Consider the following 26,715-nt stretch of genomic DNA (forward strand, 5'->3'; position numbering starts at 1 on the left):
TAAGTCCTTTTCATCCAGCCAGAGGACGAGGGAAATGGAGAGTCTGGAGGTGCACACATCACCTCCATTGGGTGGAATTCAGCCACACCGCCCATCCACCAGCAAGGGAGGCTGGAAAATTTGCTCCAGACAGAGTGCAAAAGTCCTGAGACAGGGGCACAGGCGTGTCTGAGGGCCAGTCATAGGGGAGGTGGGAGAGGTAAGGACTGGGGGCAGGGTTGGGGAGCCCATTCTAAGGCCTGTGCTTTCACCTTGAGGTGGGAGACTCTGGAGGGGTTTGAGCAGGGTGGTATGCTCTCACTCCCATTGTTAAAGATTCTGTGTTGAACAATAGACCAGCTGGTAAGGCAGAAGCAGAACAGCTTAGAAGGCTCCTGGACAAATCCAGGCTCTCAGCGGGGGGGGTTGGGGACGGGGCCATGGAGGGCTGGCCGTGGTCAGTTTCCTCCTAGATCTGATGTGGCCAGCGAGAGGACAGGAGGCAAGGAGTGCACCCAGGCTTTTGACCTGAGTAACTGGCAAGTGGGAGTCACCATCAGTGACCCGTCTGCCAGCTGTGGGTGCAGCTGGCATGGGCTCCAGGAGGAGGGGGAGTGGCTGAGTTCAGGGACCTTGGGCAGGGCAGTGGGGAGGGTGAGGCCAGAACGTAGCAGGGCTGATGAAAGGCCTGAAGATGTGATAAGGTCCTGGACTTTATTCAGAGTGCTGTGGAGGCCAAGCAGAGAAGGGCTTGTCCGATTGGTTTTCTAGAACCCTCAGCTGCTGGGGAGGGGTGGATTATGGGTGCTGGAGGGAGGAGGGAGCCTAGGAAGTCGGGCGCAGTGGTCAGGGCAAGATGGCCTGGATGGGAGGGGTGGCAGTGGGGAGAAGTGGGTAGGCTTGGGGTGTCCTGGCTTGTGGGCTGTGGAGAGGAGCTGCCGATAGGAGGCAGTGCTTTGTATGAGGTGCTGGTGGGGACACGACAGTGCTGCCTCCGTCACTGTCCCCAGAGGAGGCCATGTGGTGATTGGTGGGGGCAAAAATACAACTTAAACTTCTAAAAATCAGAGCTCGGGCTGCCTCCGCACTCTTCCTTCTAAGGGAGGTGGGTCCCAAGCCCTGTGCTCCGCACCCTTTCTTGGCCTTTCCGTTCCTCACTGGCTTTTCCAGTTCTCCTAACTGCTGCCCTGGGGGTCAAGAAAACCCAGTTGGTTCCTGGTTGGTTCCTGTTCGGGGACCAGCCACCAGCATGACCCAATTGGCACGACATCACTCTTTGGCCTCTTGGTAGGAACATCCAGCAAGTCAGGGCAGCAGCCATGGCCAGCTGCAATCCCAGGACACAGGGGCTCCCTGTCGAGCACCTGCTTGCAGGCCCTGTGCAACAGGGAGCTTGCCATCTGTGCACAGGCCTCACTCACACGGTGGGGCAGCTGGGTGTCCACACCTCAGGGTCCAGCTGCAGGAAAGAGCCAGAGTGCCACAAGCTGGCTCTGGGCTGGACGACCTCAGTGTCTGCTTCTTCAAGTGGGCACAGAAGCCATCCTGTCTCCTTGCCACAGGCCACTGTCAGGGAAACACGTTCCTCCCTGTGGGCCTTGTCTGAACAAGCCCTGGAACTGGGTGGCCAGGTGGGTGTGCTCTCACATTCACGGCCTTTAGGGCTGTCCATCACATGGCCACAGACAGGGCTCCATGAGGAGAATGTGTAGGGGACTCGTTCTGATAATTGAGGGCCCCCAAGAGGTGTTTTTCTTTAGTTACTTGTGTCACAGAAGCTCAAAGTGGGACACTGGGAAACACAACAGATCATCGTGCCCCCCAAGGATTTCGTGCTGCAGAAGCAGCCTGAGTGGACAGGTCCCAGGAGGGAGACTCTTTGGTGTGCATCCTCCTAGCTGGGCCACCCTGGGCACCGTGCCCCTGTCCCAGCCTCAGTTGCCTTTTCTGTAAATGAGGAGTGAGGCCCGCCTTGCCTGGCACCCCCACCGGCATGAGAACCCCGATGGGAAAGACCTTTGAGAGGGGCTCGGTGGGCTGGGGGTGGAGATCTCCCGGGAGACCACAGGCAGGCAGACAGGCCAGCTCCATCATTTCCCAGGCGTGACCAGAGGCAAGTGTCAGTTTCCCCTTCAGAAAGGTGGCCATGTCTTCCATTTCTTAATGAGGGTTGGTGGTGTGCGTGTGTGTATGTGGGGGGGGGTGGACTTGAAAAGAAACAATCTGAAAGCCTCCCGGGAGCACTGGTGGCCAGGACCCCAGCGCGGGCGCCTCCCCTGGCAACTGTGAGGGGAGGGAGGTGGCGTGAGGGCTCCCCGGTGGATGGGCGGGGCTTGGGCGGGGCCGTGCTCTGGAGGGGCGGGGCCGTGGCACAGCAGGGGCGGGGCCTGGTCGAGGTCGGAGCCTGTGCCTGGGGCCGGTGGGGCGGGGGCGGGGCTTGTTGGGGGCGGGGCCGTGCGAGTGGACTCCCGCTGCACTCCGCCCGCTGCGTTCCCGCCGGCAACAGGGCAGCGGCTCCTCGTCCTCCCAGCTCCGGGATCGGGCTCCTGGTCCTCTGGGGTGGCCGGCCCGCGGTTCCCGGGAGACACCATCCGGTCTCTGCCGCCCGGGCGGCCAGCTGTCCGCATGGCCGCCATCAAGGCGCTGCAGCAGTGGTGCCGGCAGCAGTGCGAGGGCTACCGGGACGTGAGCATCACGAACATGACCACGTCGTTCCGCGACGGCCTGGCCTTCTGCGCCATCCTGCACCGCCACCGGCCCGACCTCATGTGAGTGCCCCGACTCCCGTGGGGAAACTGAGACAGGAACTATAGGACCACGGCCGGGAAGGGGAGCGCAACCCGCTATGGCCCTGGAGGCTGCCCCTGATGGCCTCAGTTTGCCCATCCACCAAGTGGAGCGGGGCCGGAGCCACGACGTCCGGCCACCCACGCTGGCTTAGTCAGGCGGTGACTCAGGCCGGCGTCCTGGGCTCTGGTCACAGCCTCCCCTCCCGCTCACCTAGGAAGGGGCCGGCAGAGTTGTCCTGCGGGGTCCAGACAGCCTTACTGTCCTGGAACCTGCCCAGCAGCTCAGGGGGTGGGGTCACTCAGGGTTTCCTGTGTGGTACTGCCCCTCTTCCAGCCTGTCCAGGCACCTTGAAGGATGCAGCTCAGGGACACTGACCCCCAGGTCCTGTCAGGCCTCCGCACCTTAGGGTGAAGGGTGACAAGCGATGAGGTAGAGGCAGGGTCCCACCTTGTTTTGGGACCTCATCCCCACCCTAGACCCACTTCCGCCGTTATTCACTCAGCAAATGCTCTTTGGCTGGGACTGTGACCCGGCTTGCTGAGGCAGCTCTGTGTGGGGAGGCCCTGGTCCCCGCCTCACCTCCTGTGAACTCTGAAGGGGAAAAACTGTAAGGGGGCTGCCTGGGCTGGCTGGACAGAGGCTCTGGAAGGGCATCCTGGGAAAGCCACCTGAAGCTCAGGCGCCTTCTGGAAAAAGTAGGCTTGAAGGAAGGCATTCATTCTCCTGAGAAGTCCAGGCTGGAGCCAGGGGTGGGTGGAGTGTGTCTGCAGGGAGGTCTTCAGGTTGGGAGAGGCCAGAGGCCACACCTTCTAGATGCTGCCCTCAGGCCTCTTGTTCCATAGGCGGGGAAACTGAGGCCCAGAGAGGAGACACCCTTGTTCAGGTCACAGAGGATGTAAGGCAGAGTCAGGGCTGGCAGTTGGGGCTCCTCCCCTGTGCCCAGGTGTCCTTTCTACCCCACGGATTGTCCCCGAGCACCACTCAGTACGAGGAAGCTAGTTTTGAGAGAGGCCTGCCTGCATGTAATTCCTCTTCCCGCCTGAGGTTGTGAAATGCATTTGTGGAGCCTCGTGGGAAGGCCCCATTTTGCAGTTGGGCAGCAACCTCTGCTTCCTGCCTGGAGAGGTGTCTGGTCACCACTGGAGGCAGAAGATGAGGCAGAATATGCTTCCACATTGAACACCCAAAGCTGAGCTCTGACAGGTTGGGCTGAGGATGTGAAAACTGGGAGAGGGATCAGGAGCAGAGGTGGGCAGGCTGAGCCCTGCCGGTGCATGCAGAGTCCTGCATAAGGCTGGTGGGGGACTGAGCTGAGGCAGCCTGGACGAGGCCAGCGTGAGAAGTCTCTGATTGGTGGGAAAGATGGTGGTCTGCCGGCTCAGCAGCCTCCGGATGATGGCACAGATGTAACTGGAGATTTGGGGCCTTTCCGAGACCCGGGAGCTTCCATCTGCTCCCAGTTGTGCTGGGTTGGAGGCTGAGTGTGTGTGTGTGTGTGTGTGTGTGTGTGTGCGCCTGTCCCAGCATGCACTGCCTGTGGGTGAGCACAGGCATGCACATGTGGGTGTGTACACGAGCTGGCACAAGCAGGCGTCATAGAGCCGTTCATTCAACCATTATTGAGTGCCGGCTTTGTACTCAGTACTGAATACTTTACAACATGGCCTTGGCCCCTGCCTTAGTAAGTGACATTTGAGTCACAGAGACAGACAGTGAACAGATAAATGCCTAAAAGTTCAAGGCAACTCCAGAGAGTGGTGAGGGCCAGGACTGGGAAGAAGAGGAGGCCGTCCACCCTCCCCGTTACATGAGGGCATCGCGGTATCTTGCTGCCGATTTGACTGTTGTCTATCTCCCCACTGGACTTTCAGCTCCAGAAGGGTGGAGGTGCCTGTTGTGCTCACGGCTGTGTCCCCAGTGCCTGGCGTGTCCGGCACATGACAGGTGTTCAGTGGCTGTCAGCGTGTATTTGGAGGTCTACAGATAAGGGCTCAGTAGGTACAGCAGGAGTTCGGTAGGAGTTGTAAAGTAAGGCTCTGCTCGTGCAAGTGCAGAAGGGAGGCGAAGCTGGCCACGTGCCCGCAGAGGCAGGGATTGGAGTGATGTGGCCACCAAGCGAAGGCAGGTCTGAAGCCACCAGAAGCTGGGAGGGACAAGGAACAGAATCCAGCCAGAACTCCAGAGGGGGCGGGTCCCGCGACACGGTCAGACGTCTGACTCCAGTACTATGGAGAATAAATATCTTGTTTTAAGCCACCCAGTTTGTGGTCATTTGTTACGACCAGCCCAGGACACTAGCATGGGCCTCGAGACGTGGTGAGGAGCAGTCGGGGCTCCATGGATCTGGCTGAAGGAGGACACACGTGTGCTGCGGGTGTGTTTGCACTGGAGTGTGGGCACACGCATGTCCCTGTGCCCCAGCCATTTGATGTGCCTGTGTCTGTGTCTTAAACACCTGTCCCCACTCTGTTCCCTGCAGTGCCTTTGGGCAAGTTGGTGGCCGGGAGGGGGCTGTCTCATCAGGAAGCCCTGAGCTGCCCGACCCGCCCCCAGTGGTGAAGGTTGACGCAGGGTGGCCGTCCTCTTGGGGTGAGGCACACCCCCACACTGCCCATCCTGTGAAGACCCTCTGGCGGCAGGAAAGTGGAGATCCTGTCTCCATATCGTCTAGCTTTGCCACCAGGAAGTCCTTCCCTTTGTCTCATCTCAGTCCTTCCTGCTGCACGGGAGCCCATTTCCTCCTCAGAGGGAGAGCCGCTGTGAAGGAGCCGCTGGGCACTGAGCCAGCCCAGTGGGGCCTTGGGCTGCCTGACGCTGACTCCTACTTCTGCCTCTGCCCAGGAGTTCACGTGTGGCCCTGCTCCAGGAGGCAGTGTGACCTGCTTTGGTGGCCCCCCAGGGAGGTGTGCGTGAATCACTGTTGTTGGGAGACAGCCTCCCCAGTGCTGTCCAGCGGGGAAGCAGCCGGCCCATGCCCACCCCACGGCTGTGGGGTTTCTGCATGTGTGTGTTAGGGTGCCTGCCACAGTGCTGGCTGCCCGGCGGCGCTGCCCTCAGAGTCTGTTTTCCCATGAGGCCAGGTGAGCGCAGGAACCACCCAGAACAAACAACCTGTCTGGACTGTAGCAGCCTTCCGTGGTTTCCAGGAGCAGGAGGAGGGGCCGGTGCCCAGCCAGTGGCTGAGCAGGGCGCCCTTCCCAGCAGGAGTCCCAGGGTTCCAGGGCTGGTCAAGGAAGGAGGTGCCGTGGAGGCCAGGCCGTTTGTGGCGGTTGTGGACGGCCTGGCTGGGGTGTCAGGAACGGGGCTGGGAGCCTGCTGGCCTCTGCAGCCCGAGCCCCAGCCCCATGGAGGGACTGACCTGATCTTTCTCTGGAGGGTGTCAGGGCTGGCCAGAAGCAGGGGGCGGCCCCCTGACCGTCTTCTAGATGCGCCTGCTGTTGGGGGTCAGGGAGACTCACTCCCAGAGGCCCCACCCCGAAGCTCTGAGGCAGTACTGCTTCCCTTCCTGGGCCAGGCTGACCCCCTCCTGCATAAGGTCAGCAGGAAGATGCGTGGGACAGAGGCCTGCTATGCCCCAGCCTCAGGCTTGCTGCCCAGTCCCTGCTGCTGCCTTCCAGCCAGAATCTCCAGGATGGATGCGGGAGGGGTTGCAAGCCCCCTCCTTGGGGGCAGTCCAGGGCCCTGGGGACCCCCATCCCAGACCACTGCAGAAGGCCCAGGGCTGACCCCTCCTGGCTGGGCCCTGCTCTGGGCTGAGGTGGGGGTCAGGGTGAGCTCTGGCTTGGGGGGAGGCCTGCAGCCAGGCAGCTGGCAAGGGGCCTCATTTGTCCACCGGGCGCAAGAAGGTGGGGGCCCTGGGACCCTGCCCTCTCAGGCCCCCTTCGTCACCCAGTGCTGTCACCCTCTCCTAGCATGTCTGCCTTGGGTCTCTTTCCTGAGGCACATCTCCACCTCTGCCTTGTGGCCTCTCCCTTCTGGTGTCTGTCCCTCTCCATCTTTTTCTGTTTGTGTCTGTCTGTCTCCAGCTCTTTCTCTGTCTGTCCCTCTGTCTGTCCCCACACCCTCTCTGCTTCCCTTCCCGCAGGATTAACTCCAGATGTGTTGGAGGTGCCTGGGGAAGGCCCAGGCACTTTCCCTCTGTCTGCCCCGCTCGCCGCCCCAGCACTACCCCTTACCCCGGGCTGCATTTTGTTGCAGGAAATAAGCAGCATAAGGTCAACTCTCTGGGAATTTGGAAGGGGGCACACATTCTCCAGACCCCCAGGTGCTTGACCGTCTGAGGTCAAATTGTGGCCTCATGAGGCAGAGAGGGCCGGGCTGGGCGCGTGGTAGACTCAGCAGACAGTCCCGGCATGTAATCACGCAAGGACGACGATGTGTAGACCTGAGGCTATTCATTCCAGTGTGGAAATGATACACGAGTGCCACGAGAGTCTGCTCACTCCGCAAGCATTAATGGAGCGCCAGCTGTGTGCCCGGCCCGTGGCAGGTACCTTGGCAGATTAGAACACACCTGATTATAAATTTCGGGAATTTGACTGAAACCACGACCTAACTCGGAGGGTGCCCAGGCCCCAGCCCTCCTGGCAGCAAGTTCTGAGGCTCAGGCTGCCTCCCCGAAGACCAGCTGCTCACAGCCGAGCGAGGGTGACAGTGACGCACTGTGGTCCAACAGGGCATTAAATGCAAGCCAGTGCCTCCCGAGGTCCCGCCAAAGCTGGGTGTTCATCTGCCGAACAAAGCACCGCAAATGGGGCGGTTGAACACCGCAGAGCATGCAGAAGCCCGAGGTCAGGTGTCGGCAGCCGGTCCCTCCTGAGGCTTCTGTCCTGGGTGTGTGGACGGCTGGCTTCCCCGTGTCCTCACGTTGTCTGCCCTCTGCATCCCTCTGTCCAGACTTCCTTTTTATAAGGACAGTCAGTTTGGATTACAGCCCACCCCAGTGACCTCATTTGAAGTCGATTCTCTCTGTAAAGATGCTATTTCCAAATAAGGTTGCATTCCAAGGTTTCGGGGGAGAGGACTCCAACATATATCTTTTTTGGGGACACAATCCAGCCCATCCCACCAGGGGTCTCCTGGCTGGCAGAAAGCGTGTCAAGATGGACTTCCTGAGGGCCGGGCAGGGTCTCCATGTCTCTTTCACTCTGGTGATTCCCACCAGCACTGGCCTCAGACTCCCCCATGGCATCAAGGGATGTGTGCTTGGGCCTCAACCATCCAAAGGCAGGAAAGTGTCCACTTGGGGATACTTGGAGGAGCCTGGTCCCGGAGGGCTGGCCAGGGTGGTCCGGCCCAGCGTGGACTTGGTCCTGAGGGGCTGCGGTCCTTGAACTTGAATGGAAGAGCAATTCTGCGGCCCCAACTTGCTCGCCTCTGACCCTGCCCAGCAGGGCTGGCTGGCCGTGTGGGTACCTGATGTACCGGGAGCCCTGACCTCACTCTAGGTCTGGAGGAAGAGAGGCCCACCCAGGGCACCTGGCCACCCCCAGGGGCACACTGAGGCCCGTGCAGAGGGCCTCCTTCTCTCGTTTGTTTGGAGACAAAACAGAACTTGTTATCTTGCCCTCCCACCACCGGGCATCGGTCAGTGACCCAGGGCAGGTCTGGAGAAGAGATTGAGCTTTCAAAGGGATGGGGGAGGGGGCTTCCAAGCCCCGACACCAGGGACGAGGGCCAGCGTGGCTGAGAGCCCCCAGGGCGTTGGATGGAGACCCGCGCTCCACGAGCCTGTGGACACTGGTGGGACACACTCAGTGCATGGGGGAGGTGCAGGCTGTTCTGACCGATGCATCGCCCACCCTGCCCACTCCTTCCGGTCATTTGTCCACCCAGAGACAGATGTGTCCACCATCTTGTCCTGTGCACAAAAGCACCCTCTGTGCTCGTGGGGTGGTCGTACCATCTGGAACGCGTTACCTGGGAGGTGGTCCAAGCGGAAACGGGGTGGTTTCCGGAAGAGCCGGGCAGGCTGATGGACGGCGGGGCCTCTAGGAGGCAGGTGGGCAAACCACGGCCCCGGCCTCTCCCACTCCCCACCGTGTGGCTGTGGGCCCGCCACTGCCCCGGCCTCAGTTTCCTCATCTGTAACAGGCTGCCCAGGGTTGCGATGAGATCCCAGGCCAGGTAGCCACAGCGTCACCCCTCCGTTTGAGACTCCCCGGCCTTCAGCCAGGGCCCTTCAATTCATCACCAGAAGCTGCCCTGTCCTCTCGCATGGGACACTGGGGCCCCAGTGAAGAGAGGGCTCGCCCAGGGTCAGACAGCATGGCCTGGAGGAGTGGGGACGCGGCTCTCAGCCTGAGCTGTCCTGTGCTGTGAGACTTCCAGAACAATCTAGGTCACACTGAAACAGCAAGGCTGCCATTCTGGCCCCACAGACACTGTTTAACCAGCCTTTCCGGAATCATCAGCCCGAGTCAGGCTGAGCATCCGGGAGGCTGCGTGCCTGCTGGGGTCCAGCTGTGCATTCTGCTAAGAAAACCCTCCCGGGTGTGCGAGGCGCTCTGACGCCCGTGCTGGGCCTGTGCACAGAGCCCCGGGTGTGCGAGGCCACGTGCACAGGGTCGCGGGCAGCCTGGAGCTGCCCAGGGCTCCTTTCAGAACGATTGTGCTCCTGGCCTCTCCAGGAAGTCCTGCTGTCTGGGCCAGGCCTGGGACTCCGGCCGCTGGGGATGTCCCACACCCCTGTGGTCAAGTGTGGGGTTGGGCAGGGACTCTAATAGTCTCAGCCACGTCGGTGAGGGTTTTCCCCCCTCAGGAGGAGGCTGGGTACCTGGTGAACCCTTAACGCCACTCCCCAAATGGTCAAACTTCAAACGCCTGGACGCTGGGGCCCTGGCCTGGCTTTGGTCTTCCTGCTTGTGACCTCAGGCACGTCCCAGAGCCGCTCTGTGCCTGTTTCCTTATCTGTGAGAGGTGGACGTTGGCAGTGTGTATGGGTGTGAGCACTGAGTGAGCAGGTGTCGTGGGAGGTACCGGGGCAATGAAGTGAACGGTGGGAGGGAGGTGGCTGAGCTCTGTCCGTCACTGCACGTCGCTGTCCCCGTCCTGGATCCTGCCACATCCACCCCGTGTTCTCACTGGCCTACGAGCTTCGCAGGGGTTTGGAGGCAGCCCTGTGAGCTGTGCCGTGGCCGGCACAGGAACAGTGGTCAGGACTGGGCTGCGGCGGTGAGGCCATCAGTGGCCAGGTCACCGGGGACGCTGGAGCATTGCTGAGCCCAGAGCAGGGCCAGAGCCCCTGGTGCTGGCCCTGGGCTCCTCAAGGCCGCTGTGACCTCCTTGCTTCACACGGCTCCTATCACCCCACGTCGGTTTCCCAATTTAGGTAGGACTTCTGAGGTCTTTCCGGTCCTCCCTCCGTTGGACACTTGTGTTTTATCTTCCAGAAACTTCAGTGCTCTCAGGAAGGAAAACATTTATGAAAACAACAAACTGGTGAGTTCTAGTCCTGCCCCGCGTCACGGGAGTCATGGAGGCGGAGCTCGCTGCCCGTGACCTCAGCTCCCGAAGTAGCCTCTGATCTGCAGCCAGGCCCACCTGGTCCCCTGTTCCTCATGCAGGCGGGCGGGTGAGGGAAGGGGTGGCGAGTGGTTGGACCATCCTTCCTGCCTAAGGCAGAGCAGTGTCCAGAGGTGGTGCTGGGTGGGTCCTGGGACGGCCAGCAGCTGGCTGTTCCAGCGACCGCCGCCCCGGCCCCACCCACTCAGCCGTGGCCACTAGGGCCATGACCACACTGCTCTGACCGTGCTGTCAGGCTGCCCTGCCGTTCCAGCTGCAAGACGCTTCCCATGCCAACCAGCTTCAGTGTCCTTGCTGCAAAATAAGCTGTTTCCAACGGGCACAGAAGGCAGAGCCCCCTGGCCTGTCAGGTGTGCACCGCACTCCTGCCAGGGGAGGCCGTGGGTGAGGACCACGGGACTGGCTCCCGAGCTCCTTCAGTCCTGTGTGGTCGAGATCTGATCCCCACTGTGCAGACAAGTGCACTGAGGCCCAGAGGTCACGCAGGCCGAGCCGAGCTCGAACCCTGAACCCAGACCTTTCTGGGCTTCAAGAGGTGTTCCTGCCTCTGGCCCTTGTCTCCCTTCATCCCCCTCCTCCGGGGGGCAGCTGGTGGCCTGGCCAGGGGGAGGAGGGGTCTCCTGGCCTGCTCCCTGCTGACCGCCCCTCCCCCAGGCCTTCCAAGTGGCGGAGGAGCAGCTGGGTATCCCTGCCTTGCTGGACGCAGAGGACATGGTGGCTCTGAAGGTGCCAGACCGGCTGAGCGTGCTGACCTACGTGTCACAGTACTACAACTACTTCCACGGACGCTCCCCCAGTGAGTTGGGACTCCCACACAGCTGTGGGCAGGTGCCAGCTGTCCCCCCAGCAGCTGGCACCCAGCACTTCCTGGCATGCAGGCATGTGCAGCTCCCAGTGCTGGGGCTTCTTCCCAGGGGGCCAGAGCCCCTCGTCCTGCTGGGAGTGCTGAGCAAGGCACTGGCCACTGGTCCTGCCACACACCCTGCTGGGAGCGGCCTCAGCCGTCCCCACTCCACTCCCGCCTGTCCACTGATCAGAGGCACGCAGCTCCCGCCTCTCCTTGCCCTCTGGGCCTCGGTTGCCTTGCCTGCACCCCTGGGGCTCTGTGCCCAGCAGTCCTGCCTCCAGTAGCTTGGTAGACCCCATGGGGGCTCCCAGACCCTCTCTAGATGCGCCGCCACCCACCCTCATCTGGTCCTGACATTTGGCCCTGTGGAAACTGGGCTGGCCCTGGCTCCAGGCTCTGTGGGCAGGGGAAGGGTGGCTATTCCAGCTGCTTTGTACTTCCTTCCCTCCCCCCACATTCCTCATCCAGGCCTTAGAAATCCCCGGAATCGCTCTGGGCTCAGGGCCAGCCCTGCCTTTATATTCCCACTTTGTGGAGAAATAGAAAAGTCCCTTTTCTCTGACCCCAGATCTGGGTCTCAGAGGGAGGGAGAGAGGGAGAGGAGGCAGTGGGTGAGGCCACACTCCAGCAGGGAATCTGGCTGGGGCTGCCCCTCCCCACCGGCCCCCCAACTGGCATGAGCTGCCCCCACCCCCTTCCACGACTCTAGGCCCCTGCTGGACACGTGCACCTCCAGGAGACCCAGGCAGGGGTGGCCCAGGGTGTAGGGCTGGGCTGGGCCCCCTGACCCTGTGTGTCTTGTGCCAGTTGGGGGCATGGCTGGCATTAAGAGGCCCCCGTCCGACTCTGAAGAGGAGCTGTCCAGGAAGAAGGCCCCACCTCAGCCGGCCAGGCCCTCGCCCACCCCAGCCCGCGGACACCCACTGTCTCCAGTCTGCACAAATCCCATCGTCAGGCAGAAGGATAGGGGCACAGAGGGCCCCCTGCTGACGGCTGTAAGCTCCCAGCCCCACCCTCCCTGTGGTTCTTGGGTTTTCCACTGGCTGTCACTGAGCAGGCTGGAGGGAGGGACTGAGTGTAGACCCACCATAGTGCATGGGAGGGGGCGGAGTCCCCTCGGGAGCCCACTGTACAGGCTCCCGAGCTCCTTCAGTCCTGTGTGGTCGGGATATGATCCCCACTGTGCAGACGGGTAAACTGAGACCCAGAGGTCACAGGCCAAGCTGAGCTCAAACTTTGAACCCAGATCTTTCTGGGCTCCGAGTGGGTTTCTCGCCTCTAGCTGCTCCGTGTTGGGTGAGACTGGGAGAGAAGTCTGGGTGTGTCTACTGCTAGGCCCTCCCTGCACAGTGAGCTTGGGTGTCCCCACTTTTCAGAGGTGGAGACTGACGAGGGTGATAACTTGTGCTTGGGCGCCCCCTGCTGTCCCCGGGCTGTCATACCAGGCTCCAGGACGTTGGGAATTGGATTGGATTTCTGTACCTTGGGGTGGGGTCTGGACCTCCTGCCTCCACCCCACAGTCGGGCCCCCAGTCCCAGCCCCTTGGGCCAGGCTGGAGACCCAGAACTTGGCGTCCAGTGGCCTGGGCATGAACCCTGGCTGCTCCTCTGCAGCCTCCCATCTGTAGAATACACAGGGTCCTCTCGAGGCTCATGGGGCAGCTTCAGGACAGTGGGCAGGGCCCGTGGTAAGAGCTCAGAAATGTCAGCTGGCACCCCTCCCAAGGGCCAGGCCTCGGTGGACAGCTCCCCCGCCTCCATCAGCAGCACCTGTGGGGTCTGCGGCCAGCATGTGCACCTTGTGCAGCGACACCTGGTTGACGGGAAGCTCTACCATCGGAGCTGCTTCAGGTAGGGCCTGTATATGTACGTGCATGTGAGCTGACAGGTGCAAGCACTTTTGGGGGTGTCTGCACCCCTAGTAAGGTTCTGGGTGGAGTCTGTGACTCACAATGGTTAACAGCCATGAGAAGAGGTGTCTGTTGAGTGAATGAACAACCACAGGAGTGGACACAGGAGCCTAGGTGCATGCTCCCAGGAAATCGTGAGTGAGGGAATAAACCCACGGCCACAGCTGCCCCGGCTTCCTCTGCCCTCACAGGTGTAAGCAGTACTCCAACACGTTGCACTCAGGCACCTACGCGGCCACGGCCAAGCCCGGCGTCTTTGTCAGTTCCAGCCACCACTCCACACCTGCCTCTGCAAGCCCCAGGTTGCCAGGCCTGGTCCCCACACAGCCAGGGGCCGACCCCACGGACTCCAAGCCTCTCAGCACCCCACAGAAAGCCCAGGAGGCGTGTGGGCGGAGAGATGCTGGGCCAGAGCGCAGGGCCACTGCCTGGGAGCCCATGGTGGGCAACTCAACTGCCAAAGGCTTTGTCCCTGCTGCAGCTGACCCTCCGGCCACCACCCCCTCCCATGTCCCCCTGGGGAGCCCAGCTGCGCCCAGGTTCACGGTGGGTCCCCTTGGTGGCAGAGCCAGCATGCGTGTGACCAATAATTCCCCAACAGGGTGGTCACGGCTGGCACAAGATGCGGCAGCAGTCAGCCCCCGTCCTGCTGTGACCCCGAGTGCCCCAGACCCTCGCCCGGCCACACCACAAAGCCGGGCAACCCAACTGTCAGCCCCGCAGACCAAGCCCAGTTTGAGTCCAGCGTCTTCAGGCCCAGCAGACGCCCCGGCCTGGACCCCATCGGCCGCCAGGACGCAGCAGACCCGGGAGAGGTTCTTCCAGATGCCCGCAGCTGCCCCTACCACTGGCACAACCAGCAGGGCCCCAGCTCCAGCAGAGGCGTCTTCAGGGGTCAGCAGCAGAGAGCAAGCGCAGAACTGCCTCCGGAAGGCCCTTGCAGGGCCTGTGGAGACCTGCGCTCAGGCGCCTGGCAGGTGGGTGGGGAAAGAGGGACTGTTGGGGGGGCAGCCCCAACCTGCCCAGCAGCCACTGGGGCCTGACGGGTTGGGGGTGGCTAGGAGGGTCCCGAGTTCTGCCCGTCTGCTGTGTGACACTGGTGCTTCATGCCCCAGCCTCAGATTTCTCATCTGGAAAACGGGGCAAATGAGACGGGAGCTGGAGTACCTGGGTCAACAGGAGGGAGACATGGTTATCAGTGTAAAACCACTGTCTCCACGCTCTGGGTGGGGGACCAGGTACAGTGACACTGCCACCTGGAGCCCCCACAAGACATACACTCAGTCCTGCTGAGGACACCTGTTTAACAGATGACGAAGCAGAGGCTGGGGTGGTCCAAGTTTCAGTTCGTCTTTCCCGAGCGGGGCTCTGAGCCGCCCTGCCCATGTCCCAGAGCCTTCTGCACACTGGACATGGAGCAGACTCTGTGACGGGATGGAGGGTCCCCAGGGTAGTGTTCTGGGGCTTCCAGGACAACGTACCACCGACTGACTGGGGGCTAAACCAACAGACACTTATTCCTTCTCGGTTCTGGGGTCAGAAGTCTGAGATCAAGGTGTCGGCAGGGCCACACTTTTTCCTAAGGCTCCAGGGGAGGGTCCTTCCTGCTTCTTCCAGCTTCTGGGGGCCCCAGGAATCCCTGGGCTCGTGGCTGCATCCCTATCTCTGCCTCTTGTCACATGGCCGTCTCCCCTCGGTATGTCTGTCTGTCTGTTTTTCTGTCTCTTATAAGGACACTTGTCATTGGATTTAGGCCCATCCTAATCCAGGACGACCTCATCCTAACTTGATTACACCTACAAAGAGCCCATTTCCAAATAAGGTCATACTCTGAGCTGCGAGGTGGACACGAATTTTAGGGGACCCCATTCACCTCACTACAGTCGCCTAGCGAGTAAGGAGATTCCATACCAGGCGCGCTGAAAATGCTGTACCCACTGTCTCATTCTGCCTCTATCTGGGGGGTGGTAGTCCCAGCTCAGAGCTGCCCAACCCCCATTGGGTCAGCGGAGGTGCCCAGAGGCTCCCAGGGGCAGTGAGCTAGGCAGGCCCAGGCCAGACCATGGCTCTAGGCAAGTGGGTGAAGGAGGGAGGGACTGGGGGTGCAGCCCTGACCCACACAACACATGCATGATGTGTTTTGGGATCTTTTTAATCCCACTAACAGCAGAGTTAAACAGCAGCGTAAAGTCAGATGCCAACACAGGCCAGTGCCAGAAGTGTGTGCCCGTGGCATGTCCCTAGTCCCTCAGAGGGGCTGTCTGGCCTCCCACAGGATGGTGGGCATTGGGAACCAGCCACCAAAGGGGCTTCTGCCTGGGGGTCATCGGGGGAGGGGCTCCTGGATCCACCTGTGCCTGATGCTTGCTCTCACACCCACAGACCCTCCTCAGCCACCACCCCTGGTCTGAACTGCCATCCCAGAACAGAAGGGCTACAAGCAAGTCCATCTGCCAAGCTGTCACAGTCGACGTCTCCCCTGGCTCTTAGGCCCGCAGCAAGGACTGAGCCACAGGCCCCCTTGAGTATGGGCACCACCTCGGGGGCCTCCACATCGTCCCAGGCGGGCATGAAGAGCTCAGTGGTATCTTCAGGGGCCGGCAGGGCAGGTGCTGGCTCCAGGCAGCAGCTAGAGACCCCATTGGGAAAGGGTAGGTGCTCCCCTTATGTGGACGAGTGAGGGACAAGGGTGTAGGAGGTGACCACAGAGGCATGGACAGTCCGTGTCCATGGGCTCACCTGGACACACGCTCGCCTGTTTGGCAGCAGGGGAAGTTGAGGTCCAGAGACAGGGTGTGATTCCCCCAGGCACACACAGCACAGGTGGCCAGGCTGGAAGTCCTATGCCTGACTCCCACCAGTGCTCCTTCCTGCGACCCTGGCTGGCTGTGGGGCACCTGAGGGAGAGACAGCTGTAGGAAGACGGGACAGGTGAGGTCCTGTCCCCCCCAATATGACCCTTCTCCCTATGTTCTACCCAGGCACAAGTGCCAGCCCCCAGGAAGGCCAGGATGCTGGGCCGGCAGGATGGAGGGGCCTCCTGAAGCCCGTGGAGAAGAAAAACCCTGCTGACAGGTGAGGGGCGGGTGGGCGGAGCTGTGTGGGGACTCACAGTGCTGGACCTGAACTTGTTTCTATTGGTTTGTGCTCAGGGAGCCTGAGCAGGAGCCCATGTCCTAGGGCTGCACAGGGCCCAGCACACAGTAGGTGCTTAACAAATGCTTGTGGGTGAAAGGCAGCGTGCGCGCACACACACACTCACTCACACATCGACTGACACACCGCAAGCAGTGGTGTGCACGTCACCTGTGCATTGTAGCTGAAGTAGGAGAAGCCAGTTCACACCGCCTGAATGATGGCACAGTCACACCAACCTCGATAATGGGGCGGTTCACACTGGCTCGAGAGAGAGGAGTTAGCTCACACCAGCCTGAGTGATGGGTTAGTTCATACCAGCCTGAGTGACAGGTGCCAGTTCATATGGGCCTGAGTGACAGGGGACTGCTCACACCAGCCTGAGTCACAGGGGATGGCTCATAGCAGCATGATTGACAGGTCACAGTTTACACAGGCCTGAGTAACACAGGGCCACATTCCTGTTGTGCAACTGGCAAGTCAGGAATGTGGGCGACTGGGGAGGGTCCATCAGCCCCAGGATCCTCACTCATGTGAACCAGACTTGGTGGCTAAGGGACAAGGACGTATGCAGTGGGCCTGACCCACTTGTCAGCGTGGCAGTAGGGGAAGGGCGGCTCCCCACAGACAGCTTGTTAGGACGGGGCAGGAGAGAGCGCCACTGCAGCCTCCCTCGGACATGCCACAGGCTGGGTGTCCACCCTGGTCACTGGGCACGGGGCTCCAGGGCCAGCTGTGCAGAGTGGCTGCCTGTGCACAGGGGCACGCCATGCACGGGTGGGCAGCAGGCTGCATGTGCACACTGGGGTGCTGGCCTGAGTGGGGCGTCTGCGTGTGTTCACTGGCCGTGAGCACGTGCTCACACCTGCCGAGGGGTACTGCGTAAACACACCTGTTGCTCTAGGAGGGTCACAGGTGGGCAGGTGTGTGAGCCCCCGGGCACAGCACGTGGTCCTCCCTTTCCCTGGCCTGTGTGCTGAGCTCAGGCTTGTGTGTGGCTGTGGGACTGCCTGACCCTTCCTCAGCTGACCTGCCTTCTGTCCAGAGACCTGGAGCTGAAGGAACCGCAGGGTCCTGGAGGGCTGAGGGCGGGGCATGCGCCCCTGACGGTCCCTGGGAGCTCCGAGAGGGGTGTCCGCGTCACCCTGAGTCCTGTGCAGCAGGACAGGACACCTGGCCCAGCCAGCCCCCGGCCCAGCCTCTCAGGTAATGTTGGGTGGGAACCCAGGGGCCCGATGCTCGCCTGCCCCACAAGCCAGGAAACACGAGTCTAGGAAGTCGTCTCCTCTGGGGGCAGCTGTGAAAGGCCTGGGCCCTGTGGGGCCACCCTACTGAGGGGACGGGCAGGACAGGAGCCCGGGTCCGTGGGAGGAGCTGGCAGTCCTGGCCGGCAGTGGGGGTACACGAGTGAGCCTGAGCTGAGCACACGTGGTGGGGGTGTCTGTCCCCAGCACTCAGTGGCCCCTGTATCCACGTCTAGCTCCCACCTACTTCCTGTGTGACCTTGAGTGGGTCACCAGCCCACAGGGCAGAGGATTCTGCCCTCACTGTGTAGACGTGGCAGTCGGGCAGCACGTGGGCACAGGGCTGTGGGTGACGCCGTGTTGGCTGGGGAGGCCCATGGTGCCCTCTGGGTGTCTGGCTCAGGGGAGCAGTGAGGGAAGGGTGCCTCGCTGCTGGCCTGACAGCAGCTCTGTCTCCTGCCTGCGGCAGCTGCCTCCCCCTCCCCCGCCCCGCCCCCATGCCGCAGGAGGGTGGCCGTCCCTGCCAGCCTGGACATTTCTGGTGACTGGCTTCAGCCCAAGTCTTCGGGGCAGGGAAGACCGGCCCCGAGCTGGAAGGAGGAGAAGCCCGCTTCTCAGGGCAAACCAGGTCAGTCCAGAGACCCCGCTCCGTTTCTGTTGGGATGAAGATGACGGTGGCTCCTGAGGAGGAGGTGCCTGGTGGGGACTTGGGGGATGAAGAGGAGCTCATCAGGCCGAGTGACAGGCAGGCACACGGGAGTGGGGGGTCCCCCAGGCAGGCACACCTGGAGGCGGCTGAGCTGTGCAGGTTTGAGGTGGGGCAGGATGCTTGGAGGACCCAGCCCCTGGCCCTTCCCCACGAGCAGAAGGGAGGACTGCACAGAGCCCGGGGCCTCCTGGCGCCTGGGGCACTGAGACCTGATGACACGGAGGGTTTGTTCTTGGCAGCTGGTGGGCCCGGCGGCTGGGGTGCTGGTCGGGTGTCTGGTGCTGCTGACCTGGACGGGGTCAGGGGCCAGGGTGGGTGTGGGGATTTATGGGGACGGTTCCTGGACCTGCTGTGAGCTATGCCCTTTGGGCCCCAGTGGGGGGCTGCCCAGAGAACTGTGTGGGGGTAGGGAAGTGGGGTGGTGGTGCAGGGGACATGGGGGGCCTGGGTGGGGACCCAGCTATTGGAAGTCAGACCCCTTCCAGGCCATGTCTGGGTCGTCTTGGGCCTGGTGACCCTGGTCCAGGATGTGTGTCCTGCCCCTTCCCCAGGGAGGCCCTTGCTCCCGGCTGGTGTCCCTGATCCACCTGGCAAGGCGGTGACTTCCCCTGTCAGGGTGAGTAGGCCAGTGGGGGTTGGGGGGGTGGGGGTCGGCGAGGAGCTCAGCCTCCCCGGGAGTGTGGCCCGGCACCCTGATCGCCCTTTAACCACCCCTTCGTCCCCAGCTGCACCCTGACTACATGCCCCAGGAAGAGATCCAGAGGCAGATGCAAAGCATCCAGAGTCAGCTGGATGCCCTGGAGCTCAGGGGCGTGGAGCTGGAGAAACGCCTGCGCGCGGCTGAGGGGGGTAAGCTATGCCCTCCCCATCACAGGCCCCCAAGCAGCCAGGCGCGGGCCAGCCCCCTGCCCAGCCCTGGCCGCGGCCACTCTGACCCTGGGGACCCCGTGTGAGTCTCCCAGCCTGGCTTCTCTCCGCAGACGACTCAGAAGACGCGCTCATGGTGGACTGGTTCCGGCTCATCCATGAGAAGCAGCTTCTGCTGCGGCTGGAGTCGGAGCTGATGTACAAGTGAGAGGCCCAGCCCGCAGGCCCTCCTAGTGGCCACCTGTCCCTGTGAGGGCTGGGCACGGGCAGTGGGCCGGCCTCACGCCTGCATCATCTTGGCAGGGCCAAGGACCAGCGCCTGGAGGAGCAGCAGCTGGACCTCGCGGGGGAGCTGCGCCGGCTGATGGCCAAGCCCGGTGTGTCCCGCCCTCCTGCCGGGGAGCCCAGGCCAGCCGGGGGAGGGGGCTTCAGACCAGGAGGTACAGGCTTTCCAGGGCGCCGTCCTGCTGGATGCCTGGGTTGGTCACCCATTGGAGAGGCTGATGGGTCCTGTTTAGGGCACACATCTCTGGAGCCCCAGTCAAGTCAAGTCTCAGCTGTTCCACTTCCTGTCTGTGCATCCTTGGCCAAGTCACTCACCCTCTCTGTGCCTGGGTTTCATCCCCACAGAGTGGGGACATCACTAGCTCCCAGGTTCTCCAGCTGTTGTGGGGATTAAGGGTTAACGCCTGCAAGGTGCTGATAAGTGTGTTGTGTTGGCGCCACGGATCCTGATCCTGGCAGTCCCCCCTCTGCCCTGAGCCTCAGTTCCCACTTCTCTACAATGGGCAGATGTGTGAGGATGGGTGAGGTGACCCAGAGAGGGGCCAGCAACACTCAGTCTCTGATATGGTCATTCATTCATTCATTCATTCATTCATTCAATCTCCTTTGCCAAGAGCCCAGCGCAGGCCACACACTCTGCCCCAGGTACCCCCAAGACCCTACCCCCTCCTCCAGGGACGAGCCTGACGTTTGGGGAGTGGTAACGCTGTGGCCTGAGTGGGGTGTGACCGCAGGGCTCCAGCTGATGACAGGCTGTCCCTGCAGAGCGTCTGAAGTCACCCCAGGACCGGCAGCGGGAGCAGGACCTGCTGAACCAGTACGTGAGTACAGTCAACGACCGCAGCGACATCATCGACTGCCTGGACGAGGACCGGCTCAGGTGGGCGGGGCCCAGGGGAGGGGGGCCCCAGACCCCGCTGACCTCACTCCCAGAACCTTCCTGGCCTGAGCTGTGCATTTCACAGGGGGCCCTGAGGGCAGGCTCCGCCCAGGCAGCCTGTCTTAGAGGTTCCCTGGCACAAAGCCCTTTGCACCCCGTGTGCCTGATCCGGAACTTCCCGCAGTGACAGGATGTTCTGTAATCGTGCTGTTCACGATGGCAGCCATGAGGCACACATGGTTATCGAGTACTTCCAGGGCGGCCTGTGCAACAGACGCAGGGACAGAATTTTACATTTTATTTACATTTTAAATACACGTAACAGCGTGTGTCTCCTGGTGCTGCACTGGACCACCAGCTTTGTGACCACCCCACAGAGCTTTCCTGTCCCATGTCTAAACAAGGGACCTGTCCAGGCCACAGAGGGCCAGTGGCCAAGGTCACGTGCCACTATGAGCTTGAAGGACCCTTGGCCCAGGATGTCCCAGGGACCTTCCACCCCCATGTCACTGTCCCAGGTTGTTCCAGGGCCCTTCTGTCCCCATATCAACCATGAGGGTCTGGGCCCAGGGAGAGAGAGGGTGGCGCCAAGGTGTGGCTTGTCAGGTGAGAAGGCAGGTGACCATGGTGTCAGATGGACTGAGGGCTCAGGTGTGAGGCTGACTGACAGGGACCCGTGCCCCTCACTCACAGCCCTGGGTCCTGTTCCAGGGAACAGGAGGAGGATGAGACACTGCAGAGCATGATCCAGAACCTGGGTAAGAGGGGGCAGGGCAGGCGGTCGGGGACGGCTGGGCTCTGGGAGGTCGGGCGCTTCTGACTCCTTCGTGGGAAGGCAGGCAGGCCCCCCCTGAAGGAGGGCGTTCCTTCACTGCAGGGGCCTGAGAAGCAACTGGTCACCTCCCGGTCAGGGTGAGGGGCACACGTGGCAGGGCCTTGCCCTGCAGGGATGCCCGGACCAAGTGGACACTCTAAAGACAGGCGTCTGGCTGGTTCCCCTGGGGAGGGCAGAGGGTCTGGGCTTCTGCCGGGGCCTGGCTTCCTACAGGCTCTGGGGGCCCAGAGGGGTGGTGGTGGGTGGGAGGGAAGAACACGCGCAGTGGCCGAGAGGTGAGCCAGCGTCCTGTGTCCCCGCCTGCAGACCTCCAGAGGAAGAAGCCCAAGTCCCGCTTGTCCAAGATCTGGTCCCCGAAGAGCAGAAGCAGGACCCCCGAGTGAGCTCCTGGCCGGGCTGCAAGACCCTCGCCTGTGGGCTGGGCATGGTGGGCACCAGGGGTGGGAACCAGGGCAGCATTACCTGCACATGTCTCCGTGGGGTCCAAGCAGCCTCAATAAAGAAACTGACCATGTGGCCTGGGCACCATCTCGCGTTTACCCATGTGCTTCTGGGCGGTTTGGGCCAAGTGCCAGGTCTGCAGCAGCCTGGATCTGCCTATGGCCTTGGGCAGGTGCTGGCCTCTTCTGGGCCTGGCCTGGGCCCTATGACATAGGCATTTTAGCCGCTTCCTGGCCTGGCCACAGGGATGGGCTAGACGTGAGCCTCACAGGAGCCAAGGGTGGGTGGGGCCTATGTAAGCTGCACTCAGGTGCCAGCCCCACATGGGCATGTCCATGGCAGGACATTGTGACTTTGGTCCTGGGATGGAGGAATCTGAGTGCTGAGCCCTGATGGCCGAGCTCCTGGTGTCCAGCAGAGGAGAAGGGCTCGCCTTCCCGACTCCTGGCAGAGAGGACACAGTTGGGCAGAGAGGGACTGAGGGTGGCAGAGTCCCTTGTAGCTCAGCCTGATTCCGCGCTCAGCGCTGCCCCACTCTCAGTTCCCTGGGGGACTGGCTTCCCCTTGGGCCTCAGTCTTCCCACCTGTGTGAAAGGAGGGCTTGTAGCTGTCTTCCTGCGTGGTATCCAGCCACTGTGGGAGCCCATGACGGTGGTCCTGGGCCCTCAGCAGTGGCAATACACCAACACTCCCCCAGCACGTGGCAGATGGAGTCCAGAACCCCTGGGTCCCAGTGGGACCAGCTGGGAGGCCCTGGCTGAGTGCAGGGGGCCCCACAGAGCTCTTGCTGTATCCTGTTGTCTTGATGGGTGTTGGAGGGTCTCAGCTGGGGATTCTTGAGGTTGGGGTGTGACATGGGACAGGGAGGGCAGCTGCCTGGTGCAGAGGTGGATTCGGTCACAGCTCTACTGCTCAGCTGGGTGGCCTTGGGCTAGGGCTCTGCCCTCTCTGAGCCTTTGGTGGCCAGTGGACTGGCGCATGTGGGCAATGGGGATGGATAGGGTCACATGGGTTTGTCTGCACTAACAGTGATGGTGAAGGGACCACCTGCTTGCCCCGTGTTCACAGCGAGCCCCCACTGGAGAGATCTGAGGGTGGGTCATGGGAACCAGCTGCCTTGGACCCTCCGCAGGACCTGGGCCACAGAGGGACCCAGCTGTGTGGAGCCGCTGGAGCTCGTTCCTTGGGCAATGGATGCCGTGGGCGCTTCTGAACAGAGGCCCCTGGGTGAGACTTGCTGTCAGGATGATGGCCTAGAGGGCCTGCCTGACCCTCTAGCTGAGACCCGCCCCCCTTGCTATCCAGGGCTTGCCCCACCTGACCCACGCAGTGTGGCCTCTTCACCACCAGAGGGAGGCAGAGGGCCACACATCTGGGATGGGGCGGCCTGGAGTGCCCAGTGGCTTCATTTTACAGATAAGGAAACTGAAGTTCAGAGAGACTATTGGACTGCCCTGAAGTCACACAACAAGTAGATGTGGCCCGGGACTGTAATCTGGGGTCCACTTCCCAGGGGGCTGGGGTATATATGGGGTCTTTGAGAGGGGCAGGGAAGGGTTCCACAGAGGGTATGTTGTCCAGCTTGTTACAGCCGTGGGCAAGTGGGGCTGCTCCTGCCCCTGGGGACACGCATGTCAGAGGCATTCTGCAGGGCGAGGGCGCTCCCCTCCATACAGCTGCACCCTGGGACCCCAGAGGCTGCCTGGGGCGCCAGGTGGGCACAGGTTAGTGCTCAGTAAATATAACCCCTACTACTCACCCCAGGCCCTGAGCCACTGGCGAGGTGTCCTTGCTCTCCACCAGGGCCCAGGGCCCATAGACCCCGTACAACACCGTGATGGCAGGACTGGGGTCACGGGAGTTACCGGGTCCTGTGACATCTATTCAGCCCAGAGACAGAACAGGCGGGCCATGGGGACCACTGGGGTGGCCCCTGGGGTACATACAAGTGGGGCCTGGCTTCACCGCAGCCCCACCCCCAACCTGGAGGAGAATCAGCCCAGGTCCCATCCACCCTGGGGACCCTCAACAACTTTCAAGGAAGCCCAGGGGGCCCACACCCCAGATAAGAGACAGACTCAGCTGTTTCCAGAGGCCACAGCTACAGAGCGAGAGGCCTAGCTGGACGCAGGCCCATGTTTGCTGCGTGGCTCCCTGGGCTGTGCTCCCGCCTGCATGCAGGAGGCGCTCAATATGTGCCAGGGCCTTTTTCTCCCTAGATGTGGCCCAGAAAAACCAGTGTTCTCATCAGCAGATGTGGGCGTGGGAAGAGAGCACGTCATGGTGGGAGCAGACATGTTAGGCGTGCCGGACAGCACTCCTTACCCCCACATCCACACATGTCCTCGAGCCCCACAGCCCTGTGGGTCTGGGGTATGGGGCCTGAACTGGGGGACATTCAGGGCAGAGGGGCCCATGGGCAAAGGCCGGGCTTTGTAGAGGTTCACATGGAGCTGGGGGGCAGTGGGTTCCTGCGGCAGGAAGGGGGGACACTGGGTGGAGGGTGGAGGCAGGCCCTTCACAGAAATTAGGGAGTCATGGGCAACATTTTGTCCCTTCGACAAGAGGGGAAACTGAGTCACAAAGGAGTGCCCAGGGTCACATGTCAGGAGTGGCAGGTCCTGGATTGCCATGTCCTTGGCCCCATATGGGAGGCTGCAGGGAGTACAGCCTGGAATGCCCGGCGAGGGGACCTCCCCTGGGGGTTCTGCTGCCCCTGCTCCATTTTCAGGCTCCCCAGGGAAGGGACCCTGTGTGACGGTGTGGGGGAGCTACAGTCACCCATAAATGGAACCTCTGTGTGGCCTCGCGTCTCCATACCCCAGCATCTCCAGGATTCCTGCAGTAAGAAAGGGTTGCCCAGGCCGGCAGCTGGCGAGAGCTGACCGACGACCAGCGACCGAGGACCGGCTGCTTCAGCCGGGGGAGCGCAAGGCTCATAAGACCACATGGGCCAGGAGCTGTGTCCTACACAACTAGACTGAGACACAATGGCTTGAACTGGAGTGGGGGGAGGAGGCGGAAGAAGGGGGAAAAGGAAAAGAAAGAAAGAAAGGGTCGGCCAGGTCTCTATGCATCCTCTCCAGGATCCCACCCAGCTTCCACCCACCCATGTCCTGCTGGGCCACTCACTGGCCACAGGGCTGGCCTTCCCTTCATGGTGGGGTCACTGAGAGGGTGCCCAGGGGCCTGGGCTGCGTCTGCTCACCCCACAGAGGGCCTGTCATGCAGGGTGGCCTGTAGGGTCTCTGGTCCCGCTCCCCACATAAGAACGCAGGACATGGTGAGACCAAAAAGGGACACCCACGGAGCCATAGATAGGGGAGTCATACCGCTATATTCTCACTGGTGCCTGGGTTGGAGACACAGGAAGCAGGAGCCACACTATCCGCAACCTGCCGTCCACTCTCAGACAACCAACCTCACTTGCTAGCTGCAATCCACCGTGCTAACTGCAATCCGCGCTTGCAGGCTCAGCCACCACCTTCTTGCTAGCCTCCATTTTCTGCTGGCATAGCCACAGCAGTTATATTAGTGACCAATGGCTCACTGGTTACAGCTGACGGCCAACTAGCCACAGCTGATGGCCATCCAATCACAGTTGATGGCCATTTTCTACCCAAGTGAGCACCTTTCCACGTGAGGCCAAGAGCCTGGGAACTGCACTCCTGGCTCTGTCCCCCCAGGGCCCTTAGGGGGTCCCGGGGCCACCCGCTTCTCTTCCCACCTGGGGCCTGTCCTGCCCTGGGGGCATATTTCTCCCACGTCGCCTCTGCTTGTGCACACCAGTGGTTGGGGGCGCATGCAGACCCCGAAGGGGGTTTCTGAGCTGTGTGGTTGGTGCATTTGGGTTTCCCAGTACCTGCAGCACACTGTGGGTGGTGGACATGACCTCTGGGTGATTGTGTCTCCTTGGCCCAGCCCGCCTCTAACCCTGCAGGGAGGGGTGCAGTCCAGCCTCTCCTCCTATCAGGTATGTGCTGCAGACCTGGCTCTTTGGCAGCCTGGAACCTCCCTCCCCCGGAGGCTGCTGTGGCTCCCACTCACCCCAGCAGTCTGGAGCTCTGATTCCCGGGGCCCTCCTGCCCTGCCTCCCTGGGGACCACCACCCTAGCAGAGGCCTTACTCAGGTGTCTGTGACAGGTCCTAAGAGCCTGTCTGTCACCTGTCCACCTAGTTACCTCATTCTGGCCCTCTGGTCCCGGGTGGGAAGAGAAGGGGGTGGCCCTGGACTCCCCTAAGGGCCCTCTGCTGGGTGAGCAGAACCAGCCCAGGCCCCTGGGCACCCGCTGGTCCGGGGTTGGAGTTCCAGACTGGGCGCTAACCAGGCCTCCCAGGACCAGAAGCGCTGAGGAAGATAATGGAGTGAGCATAGCCCGTTACGTTGTTAATAAAAAGTATCATGCACACACCTTAGTCTGCAGCCAGCTGACACTTTACAAAATGCGTTCAGATGTAATCCAATTGAAACCACAATATCGGGAACATCTCATCTCATCACAAATTGAAATTATATCACATTTCTCTTTTCTTAAATTAAAAAGCTAAAACCTTTCGTTTGCTCTCCCATGTTTGTGTAAAACTTAATCAGTGGTTTTAACACCATTATGTTTCCATACGGGCCATTTCTATTCTCATGTACAAGACAGAACTTTCTGGAAAGGGGTGAGTGGCTTGTGTGTGGAGGTGCAGGCGCTGGGGCTGGTGCCTGAGTGGTCGACTTGCCCGTCCATGTGTGTGGGGTGGCTGGGGGCAGCGTCCCAGGCCCTGCAAGGGACGGAGCGTCGTACTGGCTGTGTTTTGATACTGTCAGTGTTCACAATGGAGGGAAAAGTGTGGAACTGACCGCACAGTAAGGGTAACAGACAAGCTGCACAGCCAGCAAGGGCGTGGGGACACAGGGCAGCCCACTGGGCATCAGTAGGTGGCCAGTTGAGCCTGAGGACACGTGTGGGTCTGCTGGGCAGCCTGGAAGCAGAAGGTTTTCTGCTGCCACTTTGAGGGAGGACAGGGCCCCTCCCTGCCAGATGATGATGAGTGATGGGATGGCGTCTTAGTCTGCTGAGCTGCCCAGCACATGAGGCATTGCCCATGTGTGGCTGTTGGCACCTGCAATGTGGCCAGTCCGAGGTCAAGGTAGGGGCAGGGCCGCATTCTCCCTAAAAGCTCTCAAGAGGGTCCTTCCGGCCTCCTCCAACTTCTGGCTCTCCTGCCATGCTGGGCGTCCCTGGCTGCAGCACTCCAACCTCTGCTCCATCTTCCCTGTGGC

At 61.5% G+C, this 26,715-nt stretch overlaps 1 protein-coding gene across 5 annotated transcripts; it reads left to right on the forward strand.

Moving 5' to 3' along the window:
* The first annotated feature begins 2,450 nt into the window (after positions 1-2,450).
* MICALL2 (MICAL like 2) lies at positions 2,451-21,523 on the forward strand. Of its 5 annotated transcripts, none has more exons than XM_033096996.1 (17): positions 2,451-2,747; positions 10,161-10,209; positions 10,948-11,089; positions 11,948-12,135; positions 12,867-12,991; positions 13,242-14,027; positions 15,433-15,701; positions 16,032-16,125; positions 17,231-17,391; positions 17,899-18,057; positions 18,690-18,754; positions 18,864-18,987; positions 19,119-19,209; positions 19,309-19,382; positions 20,056-20,170; positions 20,882-20,928; positions 21,312-21,523. In XM_033096996.1, exons 1-17 carry the CDS (start codon positions 2,605-2,607, stop codon positions 21,386-21,388), a joined length of 2,709 nt encoding a protein of 902 aa, XP_032952887.1. In that variant the 5' UTR covers positions 2,451-2,604; the 3' UTR covers positions 21,389-21,523. The 5 variants fall into 5 exon arrangements, with proteins under 5 accessions (XP_032952887.1, XP_032952890.1, XP_032952888.1 ...); XM_033096999.1 differs by having other exon boundaries at positions 15,433-15,575; XM_033096997.1 differs by having other exon boundaries at positions 20,889-20,928; positions 21,312-21,451.
* Positions 21,524-26,715: the final 5,192 nt, after the last annotated feature.

This window comes from Rhinolophus ferrumequinum, chromosome 24 (assembly GCF_004115265.2).
Source record: "Rhinolophus ferrumequinum isolate MPI-CBG mRhiFer1 chromosome 24, mRhiFer1_v1.p, whole genome shotgun sequence".
In the NCBI taxonomy this organism is placed as follows: Eukaryota; Metazoa; Chordata; class Mammalia; order Chiroptera; family Rhinolophidae; genus Rhinolophus; species Rhinolophus ferrumequinum.

Excerpts from the sequence above, each read along its gene's own strand:
- MICALL2 (XM_033096996.1), top strand. The coding sequence starts at position 2,605 with ATGGCCGCCATCAAGGCGCTGCAGCAGTGGTGCCGGCAGCAGTGCGAG. Across the intron at positions 12,992-13,241 it reads TACCATCGGAGCTGCTTCAG|GTGTAAGCAGTACTCCAACA; the intron begins GTAGGGCCTGTA and ends CTGCCCTCACAG. Across the intron at positions 19,210-19,308 it reads GAGTCGGAGCTGATGTACAA|GGCCAAGGACCAGCGCCTGG; the intron begins GTGAGAGGCCCA and ends TCATCTTGGCAG.